Genomic DNA, 15,124 nt, shown 5'->3' on the forward strand with positions numbered 1-15,124 from the left:
ATTCGCTCTCTAACACTCGGTCAGGTTTCTAACCTGATAATTTTCTTTCATTCTGAAGGACTTTTAAAAAAGCATTTTTAAAAAAATGTATTTGATACAGGGTCTCACTATGCAGCTCAGACTTGTAGGAAAGTGATTGATGATGTAGAGTGTGCCTAAGGAGAGTCACATGGGGAGAAAACATTCTCTCAGGCTTTCACAGAGAGCACATTGGCCAAGCAATGGCCGTGACTCATCCACATGGCTGCACTGACAAAGGTTCTACAATCTCAGGTACAGGATCTCAGGATAAATCCTGAGGGCACTTCACTGACCTTCTTAGGTCTGTGATCCTCCTGTTTTCAGCCTCCCCAGGGCTGGGATTATTGCTGTGTGCCATCAGGCTTGGCCTCGGCACCCCTGGTGGGCAGGGCCTGAGTGAATGAATCAGGATCGAACCCTGGTCCCTGCACTGGCTGAAGCAGGTGCTTAGTCCACTAGCTATCTTGCTGGCCCTATAGAAAACATTTCTTGAGAGGCAGATCTTCTGGAAATATAATCCTTCAGTTTTTGTTTACCCAAGAAATAATTACTTCTCCTTCATGTTTGTAAGGTCATTTAACTGAATTCAGAATTCCAGGTTGTTATTTTTGTTTCAATATCTTAAATGTTATATTATATTCCCTCCTTGCCTGCATGGCTTCTGTTTTTGTTTTTTGTTTTTTGTTTTTTTTTTTCCGTGCAGGGTGTCACTATACAGCTTGGACTTGTACTGATCCTCTTGTTTTCTGCCTTCCTAGTGCTGGGATTACAGGCATGCGCCACCACGCCCGGACTCCATTGCCAGCTCAGTGTGCTCGGGGGTGGGGCCGGCGTGGCACATGGTGCCAGGGATTGAATCCTGGCCCCTGGGTCCAGGCTCTTTGCTGGACTCTCTGGGTCTCTGGCATGAGGGCAGATCTCTTGTGCTCTTCTGCATTTGACTTGCTGGTGGAACATTATAAAATAATCCTATATGTCATGTGTCCTGTGTTGTTTATTTCCTTGCAAAACTACTGTAGTAGTGTATTTGTGTGTATGATATGCCTTGTGATCTCTGATTTCCTTGGACCCGTGATCGTGTTTGTCAATAATTTTGCAAATTCTGAAAAGAATGTCTCCAGTTCTTTTTTTCAGAGGTGTTGTATCTCTTAGGTCTACTTTGCAGTTTTCTGTGAGGAGAACTTCAACGTCTTTCATTGGCTTTACTAATATTTGCAATCTGAGCAACTGCGTTGAAGACAGCCACGTGCAACACAGCAACCATTGTTGAGGACTTTCATCTTATTGTTTATGTGCATCGTTTCTAATATCTTATCTATTACTTTTAAACTCTCTTTAAAATAAATTTTAAAAATAAGAAGGACTAGGAAAAATTAAGGTTGACTGAAGGGAAGAGTTAATGTTTGGTTGTCTGATCAATCTTACATGCCTCTATCTGGCAATCCAAGTAACAATTTTGATCATCACAATATGCAGCTACAAGAAAATTATAATAAAAAATAATAAAAAGAAAAATTAAAAAAGAAAAACAGTATGCAATACAACCATTGTTAATTTTCTCTTCTTGTTTTGAAATTCTGTACTATTTTTATTATTTTATGTTGCTCTGTGTCTTTGTTCTTGTTATTTCTTTCTGTTTCTCCTTCTTTAAAATAAAGAGATTCCATAAAGAGTTCATGATTTTTGATTGAATTTTTAAAATTTTGTTTCCTAGTTTTTATTGTAATCACAGAAAATCAAAATATTCTTGTGGCTAACTCTGTGCCCTGCAGCCTTGCTGCGTCGGACGTTTGAATTTGTCAGCTTGTTACAGCAGCGTTTCGTGAGGGCTCTTGAGCTAACCCGTCACTGTCTGTGAGTGTGCGCAGCCCTATTCACATTGAGGATGGTATCTCAACCGTCTCATTATAAAAGGAGAAAAGGCCTCAGTCCACCAGTGGGAAGGTTTCAGGAGCCCTCTGCTCCTGTGTGTTGTCCCAAACTCTCTGACCTGCTGGCCAAGACCGTACGTGTGTAGGAGAGGCATCTCCAAGGCCCGGCGTCCTCGAGGTCGCCTCGTCCCAGGGCGAGGGCCGGCACGCCCAGGCCACGGTGAGCCTGGCTCCTGACCGCAGAGCAGGCCCTGAAGGCCGCAGAGGCTGGGAGTCCGCACAGACGCGGCTTTCCTGGTCTCCTTTGTTCTCGGACTGCCTCCACATGACGCTGTGACGGACTCAGCACTTCTGAGATGAGTGGCTAGAATAGTCCCTCAGAAGGTGTCGCTTGGCGTCTGTCTGGTTTCTGAAATGCTCCTTCTGCCTTTCCTTCCTTTGGGCTAAGGTACTGTCCCTTCCTAACATGCACGCCAAAATTAGATTGGAGTAATAAATCCTTGTATTGATTAATTAGCTGGAAGTTTTGGACAGGGATAGTGACAACTGGCTTTGTCAGTGGTTATCACCTCCAGGTGAATTCTTTTCTTTAGATCACAAGATGGATTTAGAGTTCAGTGATTTAATATCAATACAACAATTTAATTATACCTATAACATCAGCTTCTTAACTTTATTATTTTTAATTGCTATATTTAAATGTATTTGTTTGTTCCAGGGTCTCACTGTGCAGCTTGGACTCATGGTGATCCTCCTACTTTCAGCCTCTCCAGCACTGGGATTACAGGTGTGTGCCACTACGCCTGGACTCTGGCTAGATCAGATGGTGTGGCCTGTGGTACCAGGGATCGAACTACAGTCCCTGCGCTTGGCTAAGTAGGCTCCTTAGTGCACTGAGCTATCTCGCCGGCCCTTAACTTTAAGTATTATTTGCGTGCGTATATTTTTCAATCTGCTTTTCTAAGGGTGTGTGGTTAGTTACCCAGCTTAGGAAATCCCAAAAACAGAGCATTCCTGCTTCTTTATGTTGGATTCAAGGCACTTCTATCCTGATTAAGGGCTGCAAATGGTAACTTACCAGAGAGCTCTTAAGTTAGACAGACCTCCTCCTGAATCTTGCCTTTTCAATATTGATCTTTTGGAAGTAATTTAGCCTTTCTAGGCCTTCGTTTCTCCATCTGGAAAATACAGGTAGTAATAGCTCATTTGAGTGCCAGAGCTCCTCAGGCTTGATGGTAATGACCTTGTGGACTAGATAATTCTTCACTGTGGTGGGAAGCTTAGGTGTTCAGCAGCATTCTCCGTCTCTATCCTCTGAATACCGGAAGGAACTCTCCTCTCTTAGTTGTGACCACCGAAAGTATTTCTGGGCACTGCCATTGCCCTCAAGAGGCAAAGCCATGCAGGTGGAGGATGCTGGCAGACACACACAGTCACCTGTGCACCTCTTCACTCAGTGTCGGGCACGGTGAGGCCACTTGCTTTTGTTAATAGTGACGCTGGACTTCTTTCCACACAGGCATTGCTTCTTCTTGAGGAGAACCTTTGCGATCAGGACTTCGGGAGAAGGGATTTCCCGGTTGGGAACAAGCAATGGATCAGCTCCTCAGCTGTTCGTAGTTGTCCAAATGGGCTGAAGCTAGAAGCAATCCTGCTGATATTTTAAGGTTGCTTTGAATCCTGTAGTTTCCAAGGACTCATTTGCAAATTTGCAAGCTGAGGAAGAAATGACATATATTTGATATCTGTGATTTTATTTGTGAGAGAAGGTTCTGATTTTTTTTTAAACTGGGAAACAGACACATGTTTAAAATTGAGGTGTTGAAAACAGCCAGCGGATTTGGGATAGACTGTGGGGAAAACCAAACCCACACAAGACCACAGATTACTAACTGTGGCCCACACAGGACCACAGAAAGTAGTCCAGCTTAGAAAGATTTCAGAGCTCCTGGTCGGAATGCAGTCCCCAGGAAGTGAGGAATGTGAATGACAGCGTCCACTGATGAGCACTGGTCCTGCCTTCCAGTCTAGGCGGTGGAAGAAAGAGGCCTAGGGAGCCACTGGAGAGTGACTGAATGGAAGGTGCCCTGCAAAACAGAGGCGTGTGCAGTGCCACTGTGGTTCTGAGGCTGGGTTCTGGGCCTGGGGAAGCTGGACCGGACTGCCTCCAAGTGGGCTCCGGGCCTGCACTGGCCACTTGGTCATCAAGTGGAGGTGTTGCTTGGGGTTCGTCTGTCATATTTTCCCTCACATGAGCAGACCTGGGCTTTGATTTAGAAAATATGACTGCTGTGATGTTAAAATAGAAGTTATTTTGCAGCAAAAGCCCTGTGCAGTGGAGACTTGGTTCTAACCAGGGACTGTTTTTCATAAGCTCTCTTGGGGACGCCCATGGGTACTCTTGCTGATAAGCTCCACGTGAGTCTCAGAGTGAGACACATTAATAACTTGGAAGGTCTTTGTGTATTTTAGTGGCCACTGGGTGCTGGATTCAGCTAGCAGAAACTTTTAATAAAAATGACATCATGCTGTCAGTACATGGTTTGGCCCTAAAACACATAGCTAAGCGCACTGCTAGGTGATTCTGTCACTGTGTGAACATTCCAGCGTGTGCCCCAAGGTGGCACAGTTCATCCCTCCACCCTTGGTCTCTTGGCCAGTCAAGGGTTGGTGGACTCAAGATGGATGAAGCTACTGCCAGCGTCACCCAGGGTGTTTGGTCTTTTATAATCAACGTTTTTAAATAAGTAGGACTATACTCTAAAATAATGGTAAAAATGTACAGTAAATACATGAAGAACCAACACAGTAATTGTTGCTATTTTCGTGTGTTACACAGTATTGTATGCGTGTTTATCTGACAGTCTGTGTAGTAGGCTCGTTTACACCAGTGTCACACAAGCACGTGAGCAGTGCTCCGTGTTTTGATCTTGCAGTGGCTATCGCATCACTAGGGGTAGTAGCTTTTCATCTCTATAATAATCTCATGGGGCATTCTTGGCTACGAGGTCCACCACACTCTAGAGTCCACATGCCTCTGCTCAGTACTGAAAGTAAGAAAACCGAGTCTCCAAAGGGCCAGTGGTGATGCTCTCTGTACGTGGTGAACCCAAGCTCCGGTCAGTGTGACTTCAAGATCCATGTTTTCTTTTGCATCCTCTGTTTTTTCCCCAAGTCTAAGCAAAGGCCATGCCAATGTCTCCTTAAGTGAGGAAGCCCAGCTACAGGATTTCACCCAAGGAGCAACGGCTCCATGGGTAACAGGTGGGACTGCACCTTGTCCATGCACTCAGCGTTTTTCACATTTTTCCTCTCAGAGCACCTCCAGCTTATATTTCACATTTAACCTCCCTAACGAGTCCCAATTGCCCTTCCTTGAGTATAACCTTGATGCACCGGTAACTCGTCTCTACAAAACCTGTCTGATTGAAGCAAGGCAGGTGGTCCTGCACTCTGCATTTTAGTTAGGCAGGGACACTTAATGGCCAGAGAGAAGTGGAACCTTCCCCTTCCCCTCCAGACCTTCCCTTCCCAAGCCCAGGCCCATTTGGAGGCAGGCTTTCATCACAGATGCCCTAGGATTCTCCAGCCCCTTCAAATATGCCCGGAATCTTCATGGTCAAGTGTCTGCTATAACCTAGAGATATAAGGCAAAAAGATATTCCTAAGGTTCACTTGCAGAAGGGCCAGCCAGATAGCTCAGCGGACTAAAGAGCCCGCTTAGGCAGAGCACAGCAGCTGGGACTCGATCCCCAGTGTGTCGTGCTGAGAATGAGCATGGTGGTGCGCACCTGTAATCCCAGCACTTGGGTGGCTAAAAGCAGGAGGATCACTATGAGTCTGATCTGTGGAGTGAGACCCTGTAGACCCTGTACTAAATACATTAAAAAAAAAAGAAGTTCACAGCAAAGGTAAACAAGCCAAGTAAGCATCGGAATTTGTCTGGCCTCACTTCCAGGGGCTGAAGGGCTTCTTGGACAAAAGAAGGCTCAGGTAGAAGTTAGCTCACCCAGAGTAGGTAAGCCTGAAGTAGCTAAGTAACAAGGGGCCCTCTCCCACCACTCCATGCTTTCAAGCTCTTGTGTTTAGGCCCTGTGCAGCCCGTCCAAGGAGCAACTAAGCCATGCCTGCTTGCTTGCACTTGGGGCCAGATCCCATTTGTTCCTGCCATGCCTTTGCTGAGCACACCGTTGGCCCCCATGCCAGCCACACTGTCCTGGTGACTTTGCTTCTAAGGAAGTCTGGCCCTTGTCGCCAGAGCTGAAATCGATCCCTTGCTCCTTGCTGTTGATCTGGCTGGTTTATACACAGCATGCAACCTTACAAATCATTGCCCAGCATCGTCCTTGGTGCTGTCAAACCTGCTTATCTGACTACGAGGGTTGGAGGAGGCCGGTCATAAAATTAAATGAAATTACTGCAGGAACTAGGGTGGTAGTGACAATGAGCTGGAATTATGACCCAGAGAATGACAAGGGAGGTTTATGGTGCCCAATGCCTAGCTACGAAGTCATTAGTCAAAAGCCTCCTATTTTCCCTGGTGTCTGGGATGAATATCATCCTTTGCTGGCCTTAGCAGCACTGGCATCCTCTTCTCACTGTTATTTTTGCAGTACTGGGGATTGAACTCAGTACCTTGAGTTTGCCAGGCAGGCGCTTATGTCACTGAGCTATCTCCCTGGCCCTTCACACAGTTCTTTGCGGCTTATAAGAATTGATATGTTGGAAAAAGTCTTACATCCTGCCAGCTCCACCCCTTCAGCTTACCGATGGCCTAATGCCCAGAGAGGTGTTGGGCTCCTCACAGTTAGAGCTTGTTACTGCCAAACCAATACTACAACTTAGGTCCCTTGGCTGGGTCTAGTGGCCCCCTTCATATGTTATCATTTTATTTATTTATTTATTTAGTATTGTTTAGTAAGGGTCTACAGGGCCTACAGGGTCTCACAACGTAGATCGGGCTAGTAGCAATCTTCCTGTTTTCGGCCTCCCAACTGCTGGGATTGCAGGCACGCGCCACCACACCAGTTTCAGGTGCCCTCTCAGCAAGCCCAGGGGTGTGTGGATCAAACCCCAGCTTCGGCGTCTGCCTGAGCAGGTCCTTTAATCCGCTGAGCTATTTGACCTGCTCCTTATACTATCATTTTGGGACAATTTCCAAGATATGAAAATGGATTTCCACATCATTTCAAATTGTCATTTTAATGGGCAAAAGCGGGTGATGGAACGAGCCGCTAGTGAAGAAGTTTTCATAATTCTCCCTGCGCCTCCTCCCAGATAAGGTAGCCATCCTGCGCACGACTCCCAGCTCGGTCGGGTCCAGATGTTCTACTCTGCATAGTCACATTCTAAAGCAGTAAACACATTTTCTGCTGGCCTCAGTTTTTGGCTGGATCTCAGGGACATGCAACAAGCCTGTGAAAATATCTACCTCAGCGCGTTCAGAGTCTCCTCAGGAAATGGCACGTAGGAACGTTGTCTCCAGAGCAGAGGAGCGCATTGAATCCTGGGAAGGGGCCCAGAAATGTCAAGCAGACAGAGATGTCAGTACCTGGGGCAACAGAGGGAACGTCCAGGTGGAGCCAGGGCCTGGGCAGCAGCGCTTTCTGGGCCTTAGGAAAGGGACCATGCCTCATCTGCTACGGCTTCTTTTTCACAGCTTCTTTTTCTCTGCTCATCCTGAATCTGTGTGCTTCCCATAGCTTTGAGCTTGTTCAGAGTTTGAATTTGTCTTACTACACAACACACATGATATAGCTTTACTTTAGGCAATCAGTAATGATAAGGTAGGGCAAGGTATAACCAATCCGTGACCACTAAACACTCTCCTTCTGTAACAAAGCCTGTGTCTTGGAGCCCCAGAGCCCAGGGCCTGATGCTTGGTGAATCAATCCCTATGGAGCCCATCGACATTACGTACATCTGCCTCCAAATCCTGGGTGACATTTCAGGTTCCTGTTTGCTGCTGTAGTTCTGGGCAGTGCTTTAACCTTAGAGACTACATCTACAGAGTCAAGGCATAAAAGCTGGCTCTATACGATCCTTGTGAGCGCCACAGGAAGACTGTGTGTACAAAGTTGTCTAAGTATCCACAGGAGTTTGGTTCCAGGACCCCAAAATCAAGTTTCTAGGATACCAAAATCTGAGGATGCTCAAGGTCCTGTTGCAAAACAGCATAGTATTTACATATAATCTAGTTACTTCTTCCGTATTCCTCAAGTCATCTCCAGACAGGTTATAATACGTAATACAATGTAAATTCCATGCAAATCATCATTATAATATGTAATACAATGCAAATTCTATGCAAACTACATTATAATATGTAATACAATGTAAATTATATGCAAATCACTGTTATACACTATTGTTTAGGGAATAAAACAAGGAAAATGTCTGTACTGAACATGTATAGACTCCATTTAAAAAAATACGCTTGTAGTCCGTGCTGTTTGAATCCAGAATGCAAAACCTGTAGGTACTGCTGGCTGAGTGCCTGGCTTCTAAATTCTGAGGGTGTCACCCCTGTGTCCTCCACGAACACCCTCAGGGCAAGCTGCTGCCCTTCCACACACCTTGCTGGTGCTTTGCACAACTGACAATCGCCAGCAATCAGCCCGTGCACGGGGTGGCTGACGAGGGTCCGCTGGGGCTGGGCCTGGAGTCAGGCCTGTCGCGGGCGGCGGAGTTGCTCCTGCCTCTGCCTGTGGGTGAGAACACTGGCTAGGCATCTGGTGGCCCGGCGTCTCCTCACAGGCAAGGGGGCACTACCTGCTCTCTGCTCCTGGCCTTGGTGACCTTGGCATAAGCAAAGAGAGTTTCTGTGGAAGAGGAGGTCAGTGAAGCGGAAAACTTGGACAACCGTCAGTTAGTTCTGAAAAGTGTTCAGCTTTTCAGAAAATAAGGAACTACGAACAAAATCCAAAAAGAAAAGTTGAAATATTTCAGAAAGCCTGTAAGATTATCATGTCTCCACCATGCAGTCATGACTCTGGAAACTTCTGTGCATCTAGGGGCGCCACAGCTGGGGCCGGCGTTCTTCAAAATGACCTCGCGTTGTAGTAGGAACACTGAGCCGTGCGGGAGAGCTGCACCCGTTCCGCCTCCCACCTGTGGGAGGCACTGCCTCAGAACTCCTCGGAGCTTCAGCCTCCACAAATGTGAATGAGGGTACTTCTCCCTTATCCATATATCTGAGGGATTTTCCTTTGTCAATATGTTATCTACCTTATTCATTTTAATGGCCATGTAATATATTCCCAAGTATTGATGTATCATAATTTATTTAACAGTTCTCACATTGAAGGTTGCTTCTCATTTTTTTCTGTCCAAAACGGTGCTGCTGAGAAGTACCTTGTCCATAAATTCATGAAAAGCTTGAGAAGCATTTTTATGGAATAGATTTGAAGTAATTGAACTACTGATTAAGTGACAAGAGCATTTATATTTTCATAGTTTCTGCAAATTGTCTCCCCAAAGTGCGTACCTGATTTACACTCCGTCTACCTATGTAGTTCAATTCCTCATAGCATTGCGAGTTATATATTATCTTATCTATTTGGAAGACAAGGACCTGGAGACATGTTAAGTAACTTTCTCAATGTCGCACAGGTAAACCAAGGCAGATTTGCCTAAGGCAAGCTTGCTTTCACTCACTCTATGTCAGACAGCTTCTCTTAGCATCCATCAATTTTGTGGTTCAGGGCTGGCGAGATAGCTGAGCAGACTAAGCTCCTGCTTAGGCAAGTGCATGGACAAGGTTTGATCTCTGGCACCACATGCCACACCAGCTGCACCCCGGGGCGTGCTGAGCCAGAGACTGAGGCCAGGTATGGTAGTTCATGCCAGTAATCTCAGCACTGGGGAGGCTGACAACTGGAGGGCCACTAGGAATCTGAGCTGCGTAGTGAGACTGTTCCAAATACATAAATGAAAAAAAAAAAAAAAGACAGAATTTTGTGGTCCAGGAAGTTAGGCTTCAGTCATGGAGGCTGGAGAGAGGTGGGCAGAGATCCTGCAGAAAAAAGGGAATAAAAAATAATAAAAAACTACAGAGAATAAAAAAATTTCAAGAAAACAAGATAATAGGAATTCAACAATGATTGTTGAATTGCATATTGCTGTCTTCAAAGTAGTTGTTCATACTACCAGATATCAGCATGCAAAATTGGTCAAAAAAGCATTACCTGTTGCTTTCAATAAACCAACAAAAATTAGTAGTACAATGTCTTAGTTATCATATATATAACTTGCTTAGTTATCATATATATAAATTGCTTGAATCACATGTTGGCTCCATAACAAATGATATTGCAGAATATGGGTGGTATAAAACAACAACACAATAAATAAAAATACCACCCAGCATCATTTAATAAACACATTATCATAAACACATAATCTTTGCACCTCCCACAAATATTTGTCCTTGTTTTCATTTTTCTCCTTCCCAAGACTTAACCACTATACTGAATTATTTATTTATTTATTTATGTATTTATCTATTTATTTGTGTATTTATTTTTGGTACTGGGGATCAAACTCATGACCTTGCGCTTGCCAGGCAGGCGCTGTGCTACTGAGATCTATCCCCGGCTACACTGAATTTTTGTTTATAATTTTCTTGCATTTTCCATAGCTTTGATCACTATGACTGAATCTCTGTACAGTGTTTCAGGAACGTCCCTTGTACAGCTCCAGGAGTCCTTTACCTAGGTGCGGCAATATGGCACCAGCATGGCTCTGACTTGGAGCTCCAAGTGGAGTACAGCGTGTAGAGTTGCAAATCTGACACTTTCTTTCAGTGGCTCCTCCTCACGAACTCCTCTACAACTGGTGTGTATCCCAGAGCGCACACTCCTGAGAGCCAGTCACCGTATGCTCAGGGCTCGCGTTGCTGTTTTCACTGCTGTACAGTGTCACATGCTACAAACGAGTCAAAATCCTCAAAATCTGCTGTCCCTGGGCGTCTGGCTTCTTGCGAGGCTTTGCTGTTCTAGAGAGTGCGGCTACGGACATTGTGCAGATCCTCGCTGGAGCACGTTGGGTCACCTGTTACAAGTGCTCCAGGCATTACTAGAAAGGCATTGCTGTCTCTCGGAAAACACGTCTGCACTTTTACTGGAGACCGCCAGCTTGTTACCCTGCAGCAGGAGATGAGCTTTTCCTGGTATTCTTGTCAAAATTGCATGTTACCCTACTCGGGAAATGTTGCCCGCCTGCTGGGTACCAAGCGGTATCTAGCTGTGCCTTTAATTCACTTTTTCCTGACTAATAGCAACTTGACACAATTTTATGATCTATTGGGGTTTTTTTTTGGTGAATTTTTCCATCAAATCTTCTGTGCATTTCTCTTATAGATTTTTTTTTGGGGAAGGGTCTACAGGATGTTCAGGGTCTCACTACTAGATCAGATTTGTAGTGATCTGCCTGTTTACAGCCTCCCAAGAACTGGGATTACAGGCATGCACCACCGCGCCCAGTCTCAATTGCCATCTCAATGCGCCCTGGGGGTGGGGCCGGCACTGCAGGCCCGGGGTTTATAGATTATTTTTGCCTTGTTAATTTTTTAGTTTATGAAGTATTTAGTATTTTCATTCCTTGTGAGGTAAGTACAGTGCAAATGTTTTTAATTTATGATCTTTTAAAGGTAACTTCTAATAGACAGAAGTTCTCAGCTTAATGTTTACATTCATTTTTATGATTTGCCTTTTTTAAACCTTAAGAAATGCATTTTTATCTGGTTACAAATATTATTCAGTATAACTTTCTAATCCACTGTGCCAGTCTATTTCTCTTAATTGGGGAATTGAGTCCATTTACATTGATGGCTAGAATTGAGATGTATTGACTTATGGTTGCCATGTTATTTACCTGTTATTGTTTACTCCTTTTTCTCCTGTGTTTAATTGCTTACCCCACTTAGTTGGTTGCTTCTGAACTCATTCTTGGAGTTCTGATCGATTTGGTCCCTCTCTAGAACATCTTTCAGTAGCCTGTGTAAGGTTGGCTTTGTCATCGTGAAATTCTTTAGCTGTTCTTTGTCGTGGAAGTATTTCACTTCTCCATCAAACTTGAAAGAGAGTTTTGCCGGGTATAGGAGTCTGGGCTGGAATTTGTTTTCATAGAGGACCTGAAGTACTCTGCTCCATGCTCTTCTTGCCTGCATGGTTTGTGAAGAGAACTCGGCCGTAATTCTGATGGGTTTTCCTTTGAATGTGATCTGCTTCTTTTCTCTAGCTGCTTTCAGTAGATTATTCTTGTCCTGAATTTCTGGGATCTTGACTATTATATGTCTCGGTGTGTTTTTCATTGGGTTGAGGTTCCTTGGCATTCTGTATGATTCAGTTACCTGAATGTCAGATTGTTTCCTCATATTTGGGAAGTTTTCTGCTATTACTTCTGCCCATATATTTTTAATGTCATTTGTGTTGACTCCTTCTTTCTCATTGATGCCTATTAGTCTCACATTGTTCATCTTTGCATCATCTTGCAGGTGATGGATTATTCTTTCCTGCATCCTCGTTGTTTTTAAGAGATCCTTTCTTACCTTTTTGCTAGCTACACCAGCATCTTCAAGATATGAAACTCTGTCTTCACATTCACTTAAACAGTTTTGCAAGCTTGTGATTGAGAGTTTAATTTCCTCTATATCTCTTTGACTCTGCTTCATGCAATCTATTTCTTTCCTGTATTGCTCATTCAGGGAATCTGTCATTTTTCTAATCTCCTCTATTTTTTTTAATCAATATCTTCTTTAGAAGCAGTTAGAAATTCTTTTACTGCAGTATTTTTTCAGATTGGATTTCCTGCCTATGTTTCTGTAGTTGCTTCTTTACTTTATCTGCTATGAGTTCTGAGAGTTCTTTTTTTATTTCAGAAAAGAATTGCACTCTGATTTCCTCTATATATTTCTGCTGTTGCTTATTTACTATTGACGCTATTAATTCATGCATTTGAGCCGAGGTAGTGTCCTCCGCACTTGTTCTGGGTGGGCACTGGGTTTCTTCCATATGTTTCTGCATTTGATTCTTTAGTGCAGATGTTATTAATTCAGGGATTTCTTTTTTCATTTCCAATCTGAGGTCCTCTATCTCTTTCTGCATCTGTTTCTTTATTTCAGAAGCCGTTGATTCATTGCTTTCAGCTGCGTGATTTCCAATTTTTTCCGTGCAAGTCCTCTGCACTTGTTATGGGTGGGCTTGGGTTCTGAGGTTGCATTTTCTTCCTTCTCGTCATTTTGTGTAGCACTTTCTTCTGACCTTTGTTGTAGATCTTTACTGTAGTTATAACCTTCACACTTCCTGAAGTTCAGGTGCAGCTCTACAAAGTTTGGACTTATCCAGCTGCGTCTGGCCTGGGTCTGGCTGCTGTGCTCAGCTCCTTTCCGCTGCTGCCCTTGAGGGTGAACCTGTTGTGCCCCTTTGGCAAGATGTTCTGCTCCTGTACTAGATGGTTGGATCTATCCTCTACACTCTCTGCAGGGTTACACCCCAGGCGTGTATGCCAGGCCTGAGCTGTGCCTGGAGGGGGCAAAGTGAAGTAGGGGGAAGAGGAAGCTTTCCCACCCACTCATCGGGCCTGGGCTAGGACTGGGTTTGGGGGTTCCCGGAATGCGGCAGAAATTCCTACTCGGCGGGCGGGGTGGGGGAAGTACTGGGGAGTGATGGGGGGCGGCCCAAGGGGGTGGGAGAGGGTCCAGCCCACGCTGCACCTGGGCTGGGACTGGTCCCACCGGTGCAGGGTGGCAGGAAGCTCTCCACACACTCACTGGACCTCGGCTGGGACTCAGTATAACTTTCTAAGATGTAGTTTTAAGCTACACATTTGAATCTTTAAAGCATCCAAAATTAATTTTCATGTATTACTATTATTTATAAGATAGTAGTTTAGTCTCTTTATCTCTTCTTCATGTAGGAAGCTGATTTTATTAAGATAGATTATGGGAAAGCGCATGTTTTCAATATTGTGGTGATATAGCAATACTTAGTCAATCTACTAACGTAGCCCTTCACAAACATCAAATTTTAATTCTTGCACCTTTAAAATAATCTAATGGGGGGATGGTGAGATAGCTTAGTGGTCTAAAGTACCTGCTCAGGCAAGTGCAGGGACTGTGGTTCGATCCCTGGCACTACTTGCCATCCAGTCCTGCCCTCAGGGTGGGCTGAGCTGGCCACACCAAAAAAAAAATCTAATGCAATAAGAATCTTTTATCACCACTCCACCTCTTCTCTCTTTATAAACACTTTCTGAGTGCTGGTATCGAATCTCAGAAATGGTCAGTCCACTCAATTTGAAGTGGATTTGCTGTGAGCTGAGTACATATTTGTACATTATCAAAGCCTTCAAGCTGTTTAGTCTTCTGGTCTATGAAAATTGTATGATCCTTAATTTCTTTGGCTCCTCTTACAGTCCTTAAGTATAGTTCTATATTTTTTTAAAAGTAAAAAGCTCAATGTTCTATAATATCAGGCAATTTATATATGGTTATCTTTTGCTCTAGTATACTTTTAAAATATTTGCTACTACTGTATAGAAATGATTTCTAAGCCACACAGCTTTGTTAAATATATTCATTAATTTGAACCCTAACAGTCACATTGTCTTTAGCCTTTCTTCCTCCCTCCTTTCTTTACTGCTTCCTCCCCCGTTTTTTCCTTTTTTCTGACCCTTACATTTGTCATTTTTCTTACCCTTTCTTAATGATATCAAATACTGACTAGAAATGGCCACCCTTGATTTTTCCTTTTCATACAGGATAATCATGGAGAACATTTTTTAAAAAAAGATTTATTTATTTATTTGGTACAAGGTCTTGCTATGCAGCTTGGACTCATAGAGCTCCTCCTGTCTCAGCCTCCCCAGCACTGGGATTACAGGTGTGTACCACCGTGCTTGGTTTCAGTGACCAGCACAGCTCAGGGCCAGCGCAGCATGCAGTACTGGGGATCGAACCCGGGTACCTTATGCTTTCCAGGCAGGCACTTAGATTGCTGAGCTGCCTCCTCAGCCCCATGGCAAACCTTCCAGAGCTTTCTTTTTTTTTCTTTTCAAAGTTTTATTGATAAACATATAGCAATGAGACAGTTTCAAATCAAATCAAAAGTACAGTTTCAACAAATAATACACTGCATACATTCTTCTCAGTGGTTAATTGCTGTACAAGATGCAGACTTGTGATCCTACTTACAAATACCATTAGCAAAAATCATTCTATTCATTAAGAGAAT

At 44.0% G+C, this 15,124-nt stretch overlaps 1 protein-coding gene across 1 annotated transcript in view; it reads right to left on the minus strand.

Moving 5' to 3' along the window:
- Nucleotides 1-5,467: 5,467 nt before the first annotated feature.
- LOC101578314 (60S ribosomal protein L31-like) overlaps nucleotides 5,468-15,124 on the minus strand; it is a 43,793-nt gene continuing 34,136 nt past the window's right edge. The window contains exon 4 of the mRNA XM_023709682.1: nucleotides 5,468-5,529. Coding sequence (XP_023565450.1) covers nucleotides 5,468-5,529 — 62 coding nt within the window. The remainder of the gene's footprint in view (nucleotides 5,530-15,124) is intronic.

Source organism: Octodon degus, unplaced genomic scaffold (assembly GCF_000260255.1).
Source record: "Octodon degus isolate 3935 unplaced genomic scaffold, OctDeg1.0 scaffold00014, whole genome shotgun sequence".
In the NCBI taxonomy this organism is placed as follows: Eukaryota; Metazoa; Chordata; class Mammalia; order Rodentia; family Octodontidae; genus Octodon; species Octodon degus.